This window comes from Lissotriton vulgaris, chromosome 3_1 (assembly GCF_964263255.1).
Source record: "Lissotriton vulgaris chromosome 3_1, aLisVul1.2, whole genome shotgun sequence".
NCBI classification, from domain to species: domain Eukaryota; kingdom Metazoa; phylum Chordata; class Amphibia; order Caudata; family Salamandridae; genus Lissotriton; species Lissotriton vulgaris.
The window spans coordinates 1,827,019,324-1,827,035,468 of NC_141689.1; the positions used below are offsets into that span (position 1 = coordinate 1,827,019,324).

A 16,145-nucleotide genomic window follows, 5' to 3' on the forward strand; every position below is an offset into this window, starting at 1 on the left:
GGTGTGTTCTTGTCCGGGGATGAGTGCTTGGAGGGTGTTGGCATCGTAGCGCAGTCGGTTTTAGTTGTGTTTGCGGGGGCCAGGGGTTCTGGCGCTGGGCACGGTCCAGGCGCGGAGAGGCGCAGACGGGCTTGCCTTAGGCGCGCCTTCGGCGTGCCCGCACAGCGGCCTCCATATAAGGGTAGGAGGGAGGGAGGAGCGGCTGGGAGGTGGGAGCGGGGCGGCCTATTGGCGAGCGAGGGGGCGGGGCCGCAGGGAAGCAGCGGCGGGAATGGGGGCAGTGCGGGAGAGCTGGCGGCAAAAGGGGGGGTCAGGGACACACAGTAAAACGGGGCAGTGAGGAGAAAATAAATTAAAGTAGGGAAAACAAATTAAACCCAGTAAAACGAGGCAGTGAGGAGAAAATAAATTACAGTAAGGAAAACGAAGTAAACCACAATACCAGGGGGGGACAGAAGAAAGAGTGGGCAGCAGTGATGAGAAACAACAGGCACTGAAAGAAGGGGAGAACCGGCGAACTCACGGCGGCAGCGAGGGAGAGGCACTGACACAGCGGGGGTGCTGTGCGGCGTGTTTAGTAGCCTGACCTGCAAGCAGGGTCAAGGGTCGCAAGAGACTCCATCAACTGTTGGGGCCAAGTCAGCCTCTGAAAAGTTGTTGACTTTCACATCCCCGAGCAACAACAAGCATTGACACAATAGGTTTTGCTTATTACTGGCCTATTAATGAAAATGCCCCTTCAGTCAACTGAGTTTAGGTTCTCCGTAAATCATCATACTCTTTCTCATCCTAGCATTCACCAACTTACAAACATACAATAAAACACACACACGTGAAAATCAGCAACATATGCAAGATAAATTAAAATAAAAGTAGAAAAGAAACATACTGCCTCTAAAAATGACAGACATGTTTGCAATAACAAAATTAAACATGTCAGCAGGTAGCAGTCTTGCAGTTGTTGTTATATTGTTATTCATGAAGGTATTTGTGTAGCACGTACTACCCCTATATGTGGCTCTGAAGTGCTTGTCCATGGGGGTTGCACACTGCACCATGTGGATGTATGGTTGGACAAGTGTTGCCTTCCTTTGTGCCTGTGTGGGAAGTGTTTCCATGTCATGTGTGATGACCACCAAGATGCAGTTATTTTCTACTTAGTTTATTGTTGTTTTAATGTTCCTGCATTGCATGCACAATACCATTCTATGATGATAGCCTGGTTTAGAGGCTATGCAGGATGTGGCACACTGCAGATGAAATTAACTGCAAGCAAGCAGTTTGTTACCACTGTCTAGGGAGCTCTAAAAAATCAAAATAAGAAGAGAAGGAAAGGAAAGGGAAAATATAAAATAAGAACATGGAAAACCAAAGGATTGGTGCAACAGCTTTGGTATTGAAGCACAGTCATTTTCAGGCAGTTGTGAGCATGTGTTTAGAAAAATGCTGTTATTCAAAGGCAAGAAAGTCAATGGCTGGAGTGGAGTGATCTCTGGCCCCACTTTCTATGCTGTCTTGGATGGAAAGAGAGTGTAAATAACACTGATACAGACGATCGGCAGGTGAGTATTGATCTAAAGCCCTTCTATGTATGTATATTTATTTCTAAACAATTGTCTCGCAAGGGAACAGTAGACTGCACACTACATCAAATGCTTGTGATTAGGATTTTTTAGAGGGTAGTGCAGGCACTCTCTTACGCGCAATGCATTGTGACTATAGAAAGTCTTTGTCGCAGCCTACCATTATGTTTTTTTCTTTTACAAATTTTACAAATAAAATTCAAGGGCAGGTTTCATAGCACTTCTAGTGCAAAAAGTGAATTGTACTCCTTTCAATATAAGTCATTAGAAATTAACTCTTGTAAGTCAACATTTTTTTGTCAACCTAAAATGCATTAATAGCACATTAAACTAATAGTGAGCATTAGGTATTCCATCTCTCTTCTTCATAAGGGGCGCAATGTCGGCTTGCTATGGCCATCACTGTCCATGAGCCACAATTCCAATTCTGTTGTGGGTATTGGCCTCTGTCCATCCGATGGCCACACACACACACTATAGTTGGCTCAGCAGATCCATCGATTTCTATGATATAATTAGGGTTCCCGGTTTTATGGTACTTATTTTTTTCACATTTCTGTATTTGTCCATATTTAGTTGTTGTCTACTTTATCTGTATTTATCCATATTTATTATAGGTTTGTGAAAAAAATAAAGCTGAAAATTGTATATTTCCGCATTTATTTAACTAATAAATATGCAGTCATGCTTGAATGCCAGCCAGGTTTCAGTGATCTAAACACTCGCAAAAGATAATTCAATGCCCTTCTATGAAAATATGCACATTTCAGTATCAGCATTGTGCATATCTACTGCTGTTTAAGCCTCTTTTCTAAAATTATTTTATTTTGTAACTCCCTTTATGGCCTGGCAGTCAAGGCAAAGTGTATTTAGAATCACTCAAAAAGCACCCAATTCCGTTTTTATCACATTTAAAAATAAATACAGACAAAAACAAAGTTTTTCCTGTCTGTATTTATCTGTAAAAACGGAAAACGGGGAGCCTTAGTTATAATTCCACTATCATGATCCTGTTAATAATCCTAAAAGAAAGAAACTCTGGCTGTACACCACACTTAGACGTAAGTACTGTAAAACTTACTAAATGCGTCACATCAAGCATCTAGCCATCGAAAAGTAAACTCTGTACCCGATAAATAGTAGCATGTGTCAAATCTAGACTTTCCGTGATGATTTCTGAATATATTTTGCTTTTGTAACGCAAAAAGTCATATACTTTTCAAACATCGACGTTTGCCGTATTTTTTCTGTTGGCAATTGTTAACCTTGTACTTTTTATAACTTCTTTTCCTGTTTTTTGTAGCCATTCCATGATTTGAACATAGCAAAAACAACACCAGATGGAGGTAAGTGTTTTAACAATTCCTGCATATTCTTTTGATATTAATACGTAACATAATAGCTGCACTATAAATACAGATGACAAACCATTTTAATAAGCTTACTTTTACTGCAGTGATTTATGATAAATAGTAACGTGCATATGTCTTGCTACCAAAGCAGATTGCTTCTCGCCTTTGCAAAAGAAATGTGAAAGAAAGTGCATTATTGCAAGTTTAGCTTGTTTTGGTTCAGCATTCACTTTCTGTCTGAACGTTTCACAGCCCCAGCTTCTTAAGATTTCATAACCCCATTGTAATGTTAAAACAATTCTAGTTTGGTTCAAAAACATTTATTTGCATAATGTCAGAGGTCTGTATATGTGCAGTGCTGCCATGCATTATATACTGCTCCCCCTTGCTAATCTACAGTACATCTCTGCCGTTGCGCAATTTTAACTCTATCTCAAGAAAAAGGAGAGTTTATATTCAAATCCTTTGCATCTATGCATTCACGCTTCTTCCCTTCCACATGCAGCTTTCCATTCTGTTGAGGAGAGGCACAGAGGCTCTTGCACTACGGTTAAGGAAACCGATGCATCTGTGTATGTTGCTGAAGACCGCCATTCTTGCTTTGAAGTCCTTTTATTAACATTTGCAATCTGCAGTCCCAGTCCTCTTTTGTTACTTCTTCCTTTCCCACTGAGTGTCATACCTTGTCTGCAGTACCTGTGTAACTTACACATGTAGCCTCCAATACAATTTTAGATAAGAACCAATTTATGAATAATTAAAGCATTAATCATTTGTAACGAAAACCATGTATAATTCCAATTGGCATTTTCTTTTGTTAGGTACATAAAGTGATTTTCACTCTTAGATTAAGAAGTTTGCCGTTTTGAGAAACTGCACTATAACTTCGCTATAACTGTGTTTTAGGTGAATTTCTGGGATTTTTTTAAACATATTTTGAGGTCTTAAAACGAAAGGTAACTATGACTTGGCTTAAACATTTTTTTTTTGTTGCAGTGAATATATTTATTTATATGCTCACCTACACATACTTACATTTGGATAAATGTATACACACAAAATAAGTATTTAAAAAATGTAAATGTGAGAAGTTGCAAAGTAAAAAACTAAAAATCCCACGTTTAAAGTGTAGTTATGTTGTCGTTTTTCATGATGTCAAAATTGATTATTGTCAAAAAGCTTCAGCAGCCAAATAAAGGAGCTAAAAGAGAACTGCATTCTTTAGCATCTTTCCTTAATGTGAGGAGTATATACAGGTATGGTTTGGGGGTTACTCTTATTAAAACAAATCTATAAAAAAATTAATCTATATGAAAAAGGGGATGGTGCTCATATGTGTGTATCTATGTAGGTTACAGGGACATTATAGTTAGGAAATCGAAACAAAACCAGTGAAATTCAGCAGTTCTAGTTACCTGAGCTAACTATAAATTATTGCCCGCAATGCACTGTTTATGACCTCACACATTCCATCACTCATGACATGGTTAGTGACCCTCAGGAGGGGCCCCCATGTGCCCCCTCCCCTTTAAATTTTCTGAGTTCACATGCCCCCAGTACCTGACCCACCCGGGGGCCAAATTGTAGAGAAGTGCAGGAGCCCATGCTTTATTTTATTTTTTTCTGCGGGAGCTGCTGAAAAATCAAAAAATAAATAAATTCCACAGGTGACGTCCCTGCAGGACCCCCCACCCCCTAGAGTCCTAGGGGGTCAGGGTATTCCTACTCTGATGGCTGCCAACACATCCTGGTCGAAGTGTTGCCAGTTAATCAGATTTCACCACGGGGCTGTCGGATTCTTGGACTGTGTAAAGAAATGTGTTTTTTTCTTAATTTCTCAAAAACTGCTGAATGGATTTACAACAAATCAAAAAAAGGCCCTTATCTGGACCAATATTTAGCTTCCTGCCAAATCTGGTGTAATCCTGTTCAGCGGTTGGACTGTACCTGTACCTGTACCTGTATCTAAAATCCCAACGGGTAATTGCTTGTTTTTAGCAATAGACGGTAACCTGAAGAAGGCTCAAGAGCCGAAACGCGCGTTGTGACATCTACCGCTTTGCCTTCAACATTTTGTTCAGTCGCATGTCTATTGGTTATGTATATTTTTTCTAGTATGCTTTTAACTGACTTTTGTTATATTGAAAAACAACTATAAGAAAAGAAAAGAAAACAGAAGAGAAAAACACAAAAAGAATATAAAATATGTACATCTTAAAATAATTGATAAATATATATAATATATACCAATAAAATCAAATGAGAATATTTCATTGTTTGAGATTATCTATATATAGTTGGACTTTCCATTCTTAATCTCATATGTAAGCTATATCAACCATGATCTCCACATAAACATATTTTGATTGTCACTTGGCTATAGACCTTCCTTAACTCAGCTTGACCCCGGGGACTGCCACCTTCCAGTGGCATGCCCTACTGAGTGAAAGGAGATGGGCCGCCTGTCCCTCCTCCTGGAGCCATAGATGGCCCTGGAGACCACCACCCCCCAGGGCCGGCTCCTACTATCTCCCGAGTTGCCCACCCCCTGGACATAGCTGTGGCTTGACGGGAGCTTTAACGGCTCCCTCCAAGCCACAGCAAACACTCCTCTTCCAGAAAGTGAGAGCAGTGAAATAGCTCTCACTTGCTGGAAATGGAGCATTCGTCTGTTTCCCTGCCCGCTGTCAAGCGAGTAGGGAAACAAAGGAATTATTTTCAGACACAGGGAGCTGCATGTTTAGCAGCTCCCTGTGTCGGAAAGCAATGCCGGATCCAGTAGGAAGCGGGAAACTGGCAGGGACTGTGGGGGCCTTGATGCCCTGGGGGATGTGGTCCCTGAGGCCGAAATCGGCCTGGCAATGTGGCCCGTGCACCCCCTTTACCCTTTTGTAAATAACCAGGCCTTGGGGGATGGGATCCCCGGGGTCGAAATTGGCCCTTGGAGGAAGGGCTGCATGGCTCCTCTTCCCTATTATAAGTTTAATTTTTTTTAAAGCCCAGGTCCCGGGCCCAAATCTGCCCGGGGATTGGGGCCCTCGCAGCCCCCACCGTATTAAAAATATTTATTGAAAAAGGCTGGGCCCCAGGGCATGGGGTCCCTGAAGGCCGAAATCGTCCAGGTGTGAGGGCCATGCGGTCCTGTTTTGTTGCAAGCTAAATAAAAACTGATAACCTGAGGGAGGAGCTTAGCGCGCATCCAAGATGGTCGCGTGAGCAAAGGGCTCCCGAGACCACCGCCGCCTCCCGCATATATCCTGTCACTAATCCTGATTCAGACGACGGGTTATTATGGACATGACCCTGCTGGCATAGAAGTTTTTTTCAGGAATCGATTTGGAAGCCGGGAACCGGACTTACTCCACTCCGAAAGTTGACGGCCTACACCGAGATACCCAGGGGGCAATTGAATAACAACGGCCTGTGGAAGTCGCCTTGTGCCCTTGAAGTATTTTCAGTTTCGTTTTTGGATCTTGTTTACTGAAACCAGCCGCCATCTTAACTTTGTTGGCCCATGGTCTAACTTCGGGTTGTACGCTTGCCCGCTGCGCCTCATCTCTAGACTTTTCTAAGCCTGATTTGTGAGGAGCCATTAACACCAAGTCTCAAAGGCCCCTCCGGGGCGCGTCGCTCAACATGGCGAGCAAGCTAGAAAGCGAGAAACGGACGACCAAAGTCACGCACCGAGGGGGTGCCATTCAATCCAATATTATGGATCGCTACACTCGCCCTAAAGGATCCCCCAGTAGTGTTGGTAAAGCCTCGGACGAGACCGGAGATGGCTCCTCAGCGACGGAGGAGTTGACTCTACGAGACGTCATGGGCGCCATCGCTAGTATGAAGACATCCATGGGCCAGCAATACGAGACATTGGCTCTAAAGCTTGACACGGTGGCTATTGATGTCAACTTGATCAGGACTGATCTGGCGAAGACCAATGAACGGGTCAAGTCTTTGGATATCAAGACCGCCAGTCTTATGATCGACATGTCCGATCTTCAAACAGAGGTTCGTAATCTACGATCCTCTAATGATCTATTTGCCCGCCGGCTGGAGGACTTCGAAAGTCGAGCGAGACGCAACAACGTCCGTATCATCGGTGTTCCAGAGAAGTCCACTGAGTTGACGACGGATCTCCTCGTGGAGGACCTGATACTGAACCATCTGGCCCCTAAGGGCCTCAGTAACTGTTTTGGGGTTGAACGTGCCCACAGAGTTCCGGGTGGGAAACACAAACCGGGCGCCCCACCACGGCCCATAATAGCCAGAATTTTCAACTTCAGGGATAGAGACGTTATCGTGCAGGCATCGCGGGCTACTGGCCCCACGAAATTAGAGAATGTGACTGTTGGTTTCTACCCAGACTTCACTCAATCTGTACAGAAGCAGAGGATGGGATTCATGGGGGTGAAACGGAGATTGAGAGGCACGGGCTTGAAATATGCTATGCTCTTCCCTGCTCGACTACGCGTCGAATACAATGAACGGGCGCTCTTTTTTGATCGGCCTGAGGTCGTAAGTGACTGGCTTGATACTCTACCAACGCATCGAGACCGCCCGGCGCAATGGGGGGGGGGCACAGAGGGTGGCCCATTGGAACAGGAGGAGTGAATGATGACCAGCACATGCAGTATAAGGACTTTGCAGCAGTGGTTTGATGACTTTTTATGTTTGTACATACAATCGTATATACCCAGAGGCGGTAGGGGAGTCGGGACTCTTCCTCCTTCCGGGGGTTTTTTCTCTTTTTGTAGACTACTTTCATGTTAGGGCGACAGGCACACTGCAAGTTGGGGTGGCTATTTGGTCTAACTCAGGGGTGCAGGGTTGGGGGGTGTGTTCAGGGAATTTCTTTGGGGGTGGTTGGGGGAACATTGTTTTGTTTAGAGGCAACGTATCACTGCATATTTTGACTTTGGTGTCCGTTCTCTGTGGGAGGGAGTCTACCTTCATTCCTGGGATGGGGGTAGGGGGTTGAGGGTACTAAGTTGGAATATTAACGGTTTGGGGGACAGGATAAAACGGGGGATAGTACTACAGTTTTTGAAACGTCTTTCCCCTGATGTAGTGTTGCTACAGGAAACGCATTTGATAGGGAACACAGGCCACGCAATGAATAGGCGAGGTTATCGTCTAGTCGCGTACTCAGGATTCACTACTGGGTCGAGGGGGGCTGGGGTTCTTGTTAGGAACTCACTCCCCTTGGAAATAGATGATACTATCCTAGACGATAGGGGACGGTATGCTGCTATCACGGGCAGGTGGGAGGGGAAGACGATTTCCCTTCTCTCTGTGTATGTTTCGCCAGGTCTACAAACTACGACATTTGCTGATTTGGGGAAAGTGGTGTTGGGGTTCCCCGAGGGAATTTTAGTTGTGGGTGGAGACTTCAACTCTGTTGTCTGTGGTAGAGAGGACCGCAGCCCCCGTAGGGATCTTGTGAGATCACAATCTTGGCTGGGTAACTTCCTGGAGACACTGGGTCTGGTGGATTGTTGGAGGCTGATGCACTCTGGACAGGCACAATACACTTTTCACTCAGGTGCACACGGGAGCCTTGCTAGGCTTGATTATGTCCTTATGCCGGCGGTGCAGGCCGTCTCGGTGAGAGAGGTTAAACACCTAGCCAGGGGTATTTCGGATCACTCCCCACAGTGGCTCTCAATTGATATTCAGCTTGGGGCCAGGGGTCGAGTGGCCCCGATTAATCCCTGGCATCTTCGTAATCCTAAAACCCGGGGGGGGGGCGTGGTTAAGTCTATTGATCATTATTTCACTGAAAATGTGGGGTCGGTGTCCTCTTCCATTTCGCTATAGGAAGCCTTCAAGACGGTAATCCGTGGTCAAACTCTGTCGTTGATTGCTTGTGCAAAGAAAAGTAAGAATGAGGAGGTAGTACGACTAGAGGCTGAAATCACTGACTTGGAACGAGAGTTGGAGTCTGGTGCCATGCAGGATAAGCTACACGCGTTAAACCTCAAACAGTTTGATTATAGAGCTCTGGTAACTGATGCGGCCAAGGCTATGAGTCGTGAGCAACAGGGGCGACTGTAGGATGTTGGAGATAAGGTGGGGAAGTTGATTGCCTGGCTGGACAAAAAGGAAAGACTGAATCGTGTTGTGCCTGTTATAGAGAGAGCGGATGGTGCGAGTTGTTGATCCTGTGGAGATAGTGGAGGGTTTCGCACACCATTTCCAAAAGGTGTATGCGCCAGTCCCAGACGGACCGGAGGAGGACTCGCACTTGTTGCTTAGAGATATCGCATTGCCTTGCTTGTCTGATTCTGATAGAGAGCTTATGGAGGCGGAATTTTCCAACGATTAAATAGCGCTTGCTATTCGCTCCATCCGCTCGGGAAAAGCTATGGGCCCAAATGGTATCCCCATTGAATTGTATAAGTTGTGTCCGGATAAAATGGCGGCGTATCTCCGGGAGATGTTCCTAGAGTCGCAAGATGTCGGGTCCCTTCTCCGAGATCAGAGACTTGCGTCCATTAAATTCATAAAGAAGGGAAACCCCGGGACCTATGTGCGTCTTACAGACCGATATCACTCTTAAATGCCGAACCTAAGGTCTTGGCAAAACTGCTGGCAAACCGGCTAATAAAGGTGATCCGCGACCTGATTCACCCGGATCAGTCCGGGTTTATTCCCCACCGCAACACCGCGTTGAACCTGCGCCGTCTTCATGGCGTCCTGGCGAGAGCGGAGTCGTTGCGTGAGCCGGCCATCTTGGTCTCCTTGGATGCCACGATGGCCTTCGATACTGTGGAATGGCCATACTTGTGGGCTGCCCTCGCGAAGTTCGGTTTTGGCCCAGGGTTTATCGGTTGGATTAAACTCCTTTATGAGGAATAGCTGGCCCAGGTGGTGGTTAACAGCAGGGTTTCGGAATCCTTTGTTCTCGGGAGGGGTACGCGACAGGGGTGCCCCTTATCTCTACTGCTCTTTGCGCTTGCTTTAGAACCCCTTGCTGCCTGGCTGCGGTGGGAACCGTCGCTTAAAGGCATTAGGTGGACCCCCGACTTTGAAGACGGCATATCGCTATATGCAGACGACATTCTGTTATACCTCACTTCCCCTCAGAAGCCACTGGGGGGGTACTGTTTGATGTACTAGCTCATTCGGAAAGAACTCCTGTCTAGTGATCAATTGGGCTAAATCTAGTGTTTACGCCCTCACTGGGGATGTACCCCCCCTTGCCCCGTATCTGTCCGATACAGATATCGCAGTCCGGTTTTAAATATTTGGGGATTTTCATATCGCTGGACCCTGCGGTTCGGTATGAACGCAACCTGCTTCCTCCGCTTCTTCGGTTTAAATCCGACGTAGCGGCTTGGTGTGGCCTGCCGCTGTCCCCGGTCGGAAGGGCAGCTCTTTTCAAGATGATGTCCCTACCCCAATTTCTATATACCCTCCAAAATACGCTCGATCTCGTGCCTGCCAGTTATTTTCGTGAGATAGAGAGCCTACAGAGGAAGTTGATATGGGGCGGGCGTCCTCGCATTGCTCTAGCGAAATTGACACTGCCCTGGTACGATGGGGGCATCGCGTTACCGGACATTAAACGTTATTACTGGCATCCCAATTGAGTGCAATAAATCATGTCATGTACGGCCCTATGCCAAATCCTGCATTCGAAATGGATAAATGGCAGCTGCCGGGAGGGAACTACAACAGGGCATTATACTCCAAATCGACTGGCAGGAAATTAACAGGGCCCACGGGGTCGCGGTGCGGGTGTGGTGTAGCGCGAACGCAGCTATGGGGTGGTCGGACAGATTGACCTGAGCGACCCCGCTTTACGTAGCTGAAAGAGTGGGTAGTTTGTGGACAACGAAGGGCTTCGAGAAGTGGGACCTCATCGGCATCAGTAGGGTTGGGGATCTCTGGGTCAAGGATAGGATCAAGACTTTTGAGGAGCTACAATCGGAATACGCGCTCAGCGATAGGGAGCATTTCCGTTATATGCAGATTCGTCACGCACTTGGTTCGGTTTTCCCGGCCGGGACCGTGATCCCGGAATCTTCTCCTCTCGAAGATAGAGTGCTCGACGGACATGCCCAGGATAGCACTATTTCCCTAATATATAAAAAACATATTAACGATCGAACGGATTTACTTCTGCAGCTTCGGGAAGCTTGGACCGGTGATGGATTGGAGTTGGATGATGAGGATTGGCAGGCTGCGATATCTTCTCCTAAAGAGGTCGCGATTCCGACCCGTCTCCGGCTGGTGCAATTAAAGATCCTACATCGTATCTATATAACAGGTCCCTGGCTGCTGCGTATGGGTTATTCTGTGGATGGGTTGTGTAAGCGTGGGTGTGGATGGATGGGTACCTTCCTCCGTATCATATGGGAGTGCCCTGATGTGGTGGTGTTTTGGAATCCTGTGCATGCTGTCATGGAAGAAGTTACAGGAGTTTTGTTGTTGCCTGAAGCCCGACGCTGTTTACTGAATGTATGGGAACCAAATGATTATAATTTGGCACAGACGCAATGGGCTACCCTTGGGAACATGGTGGCTAAAAGAGACATAGCACAACTATGGGGGTCCCAAAGAGCACCTACGATTTCAGCCTGGAAAGAAAACATGGACTGGTGCATGTTTAAGGAAAAAACTGTGTATGTTGCACGTGGCAGACCTAAGAAGTGGGGGAGAATATGGAATCAATGGAACCTATATCGAGGGGAGATCTGTACTCCTCCTTTGGTAGATATCCCGGAAATGTCGCAGTCCCCATAGCCCAACATTCCTTGTACTGTATAGTTTTTTGCTGACGCTGTGATCACTCGCTCCCGCCCCCCCCCCCCCCCCCCCTCCCCATGGTTTCATTTACTAACATTGCAAATATTGTTTCTTGATACGGCTCTCCCCCCCTGGGACGGACACTCACCGTATAGTCTCTTTTGCCTCGTTTGTTATTTGGTTTATTCTATTGTTTATTTATATATATCTAAAATGTAAAACCTTGACTTCATCCTGCGTAATATCATATGACTTTTACGATTAGCATGCTGATTCGCTGCCGGGCCCCCGGGCTGTCGGCTGAAGAGCTGTGTATCAGTGCAATACTGAGTTTCTGTTTCGTTGTAGCGACGGCCGGCCCCTGTGGTTGTAGGCCCGCAAATGTATTGCTGCAACTGAAATAAAGGTTTTAAAAAAACAAAAAAAACTGATAACCTGCTTTTGAGTGTGCGAAGTTCCTTTGAAAAAAGAACTATATATGTGCGAGACCATCCTCAGGAGGCGCAGCACCAACTAGGTAGTGAGGGCCTGCTTTGGCGGAACAGTAAGACTGAAATAAATATATATATTTTCTCCAAATTACAAGCAGCACTCAGAGAAGTTGTGTGCACTTAGTCTTTATTCTGTGACCAGTAACATCTAGATAATGCAGACACATTTCAACCGCAGGTACTCTCGATCACTGCTAGTAATACAATCCATTCTTAGTGTTTATTATCAGTTTTTTTCCATTTAGCTTATTAGGAGGCATAGTGGAATATGTATTACTATGTAAATCATGCATATATATATACCTAAATTAAAATCATCCACGGGTTGCTTATAGTCAAAAGTATACATGTGCTGGCAAACATCATTCCTTCTCTAGTTTAAAAGCACTTTTATTCCCAAGTGCACCCCATTAGTGATGTTCACTTATTGTGAATTGTCTGCTAGTGCTTACTACCATTCAAAGTGGTCACATCTGACCTGCTGTTGATCCCATTGTGTTGTGCCCTGAGTGGGTGACTGTGGTAGACTCATGTGACAGGAACATTTTATTACCGCACAATGAATTGTCACATCCATCACACCCAAGAACCTAGTGGTTACTACCACCAATCAAAGTGGTCACATCTGACATGCTGTTGATCCCATTTTGTTGTGCCCTGAGTGGGTAACTGTGGTAGACACATGTGACAGGAAAATTCGATTACCAGACAATTAATTGTTACATCCTTCACATCCAAGAATTGATTGACTAACAACACTCTGTCAAAAACTTGCCAGTTTTCTCACTCATATCCCAGTTGATTATTTAATTACCATTAAAAGTTCATGCTTGCATGATAAAGTAATGACAAATCAAAATTTCACCTAACTTCTTTTTATGGCACTTTGTTAAATCCATGGTAGCACATTGAGCACCATTCCTCAGTATGTATTCGGGTGTAATGGTGTGCAATGGCATAGGTTGCATCTTTATTTGCCCCGCTTTATTTTTTTTCTTTTTTACACTTATTTTGTACCTTTATAATGACTTTATCTTTTTTATAGGAAAAAATATTTGTACATCTTTCAAAACATATGTATGCATATAAATCCACATTATATTATAATATCTTTGTTTTTCATTTTAAGAACATATTTTTTAAACTATGGGAGCTTACCTGTACTTTCTTGTGTCCTTTATGATTTAGTCAATCCGGATGTAAAGGTTAGAAAATGTGTCTGTGATGTAGTGACTCAAGTTGTAGTGCTTGCTGTATATTAACTCCCGATGTAGATTCCTTATTGTTATAGTGTGCACCTTGCCCAGGTTGCCGTGAAGGAATGTGGGGTTCCTTTTTCACTATTTAATAATCTCTTCCATATCAACAATGCTCATAAAAAAAAGCTAAAAATTTAACTGGCATAAACAAAAGCAATAATGATTTTATTATGTGTGATGCTCACAGATTTGTAAATGCTTCCAGGCTCAAAGGTAACCAATCAGTGAAGAAAGAATATGGGTGATGTGGTTGAATTTTATTTTGACAGCGATGAGTCAAGCTGCAGAGTTCAGCACAGCTTTCAGAGATGAAGTTGAAATTTGGGTAAATGGGGAACAGAGAGTTGCTAAATTATATAATGGAAATTACCTGTTTTTGCACCAGTATTCTAAGGTCTGAATATAGGATACATTTTCTGATATTTCTGAAGAGTCTAAAGTATTGGTTTGCATCTTAGACAGTGGTCTTGATGTGTGAGTGCCAATGTGATTGTTTTGGGGTTAAAGCTTTTGTCATTCAGGTGCTTAGTCCAGTCTGTTGGTAGAGAAAATAAGGAATTACATTTGCTGGGTGTTCAATTTAATCTTTATATTCTTCATCTAATGTTGAATGTCAAAGATGTAACTGACTAGCATGAGATACCATTTGGGCAGTCCATTTTGTTATAGATTTGGATATCAACAGCATGTTAATGGAATGGGACACTGTTTATGTGAAAGGACTAAGATCAGATATAATGATTCCTATTATCTGCGGGAATCAATTGTGGAGATTTCCACAAGCTCTGGACAGTATCACCAGTGCCGATGGTGTATTTGGAGGATGGTTACTAGAATGTAATGGTCAATTGTATCAGATTCCAAAGAGTGTTAGATGATTACCTTTGATAGAAGAGTTGGAGGCAGTCATCAATTATCTTGAGTAGACTGGAATCGGTGCTATTGCCTACTCTGAAAAAATATCACTGGCTGTTCGTAGAAGTTGATTTTTGTTTGTGGGATCATTTAGTTGTGAGTGTGAAAAATTTTCAAGCAGTTTTGATAAAAATGGAGTTCTAGTTATTAGTCTACCATCTTCAGGTTTCGAGGGGTCAGTTCCTTCCTTATTTAAGAGCGGTCTTACGTGTCCATCTTTTAGAGAAATCGTTACATGCTCATAGTGTAGCTGGATGGAGATATTTACGCAAGTTAACCACATTGGTGAGAACCCAGCAGGATGTGGATCATAAGCAAACAGTGATGGTCTGTTGTGAGAGATAAAAAAATGTTGTTGAAAATTTGAGGAGAGACGGGTCAAAGGTGATCCAAGGGCATTCTTTTTTTTTTGTGTTGTAAAAGTTTTTGTTGGACCAGATGTGATAGAAAATAAGTCAGTTTCTTGCTTGAGATTAGTGATCTTGTGTAAGAAGGAAAAAGTTAGCACATATCTTTTCCATCTGTACTGCAGTCTTAGTTTGTTAAGCAGTTCTTTGGATCAGTCCCTGACACCGAGTCTGCTTTTGAGATGCATGTGTTTGGCTTTGTGGGGTCTGTATTTTTTTGTGTGTGTGGTATTAGGTAGGAAGATAGGCATTTGAAGGAAGAGAAGATTTTAGCATCACTCTTAGTGCACTTGAGGTGCTTTTTGAAGATGATGGCCACACCTCTGCTCATCTTTGAAAACCTGTCTTTTTGCAAAATGATGTAACCATGGGGAAACAAGGGGTCTACTATAGATGGGGAACAGGTTTTGAAACACTCTTGTGATACCTAAAATATTCAGGTCTCTTTCATGGAGGATGGCATATCTGCAGTTTATAATAGTTCAGTTTAAATGTGAACATATTGAATAGGTTATTGTTTTGTTATGGAAGGAATTTGTCATTGATTATTATAGCAAGAGCTGTATGTGGGCCTCCTACTCTTTCATATCAAAGCGCTGACCAAGAATGTCCATATAATGATTTTCATACTGAAAATGTGTCTCCAGTCCTCCAAACAAACCACTGGGCAGAGCTGAACGAAGTCCTTGTTAGACCACCTCTAGCCTACACTAACATCATGTATGTCGAGCTGGCTAATTATTTCAACAACAGAACATAAAGATTTTATAAAAGCAATCAGCTAGTTTATGCAGCTGGTATAGCTGTATACATTTCAGACTTAAAAATATCTCATCAAAAACTAGAAAATCTTACATCTGCTTTTCGTGTCTTATCCAGCTATATATTGAATCAGGAAAAAACAGGGATTTTATTAGCTGGTGGTCTTCCTTCAACAGACTTCCACATAGTTGAACAAGCAACATATCTGGGGTAGCACTGACAAATATGAGTTGGCATTTTTTAAAGCCAATTATGAGAAATTATACAGTAAGGTAAGACCAAAGTAAAACGGAACCACTTACCAATATCTTGCCTAGGATGAAATAATGTTGCTTAGATGCCAATTTTGCCAAATTAGTATGTTTGTTTCAAACCTTGCCTCTATATATACACACACACCAAGGAATTATTTCCAAATATTAGATGTTTTGATATCTAGACTCATATTGCATGACAAGATACCTCTATGGTCACTTAATTATTTACAGTTACAGTGGAAAAGAGAAGTCCTTCCAGATTTGCACTTCTAGTACTGGCCATCTGTGAGCAATATGTACACACTGAAGGAGGGCCCAAGGAGATTTCTAGCGTGGCGAACTCCCTGAATATAATAACAGATCACACA

At 43.7% G+C, this 16,145-nt stretch overlaps 1 protein-coding gene across 3 annotated transcripts in view; it reads left to right on the forward strand.

The window, feature by feature from the left end:
- ARHGAP10 (Rho GTPase activating protein 10) overlaps positions 1 to 16,145 on the forward strand; it is a 1,108,509-nt gene that overhangs the window by 545,849 nt on the left and 546,515 nt on the right. For all 3 annotated transcript variants that reach the window (XM_086962271.1, XM_086962272.1, XM_086962274.1), the window contains exon 12: positions 2,887 to 2,929. In XM_086962271.1, coding sequence (XP_086818397.1) covers positions 2,887 to 2,929 — 43 coding nt within the window. The remainder of the gene's footprint in view (positions 1 to 2,886; positions 2,930 to 16,145) is intronic.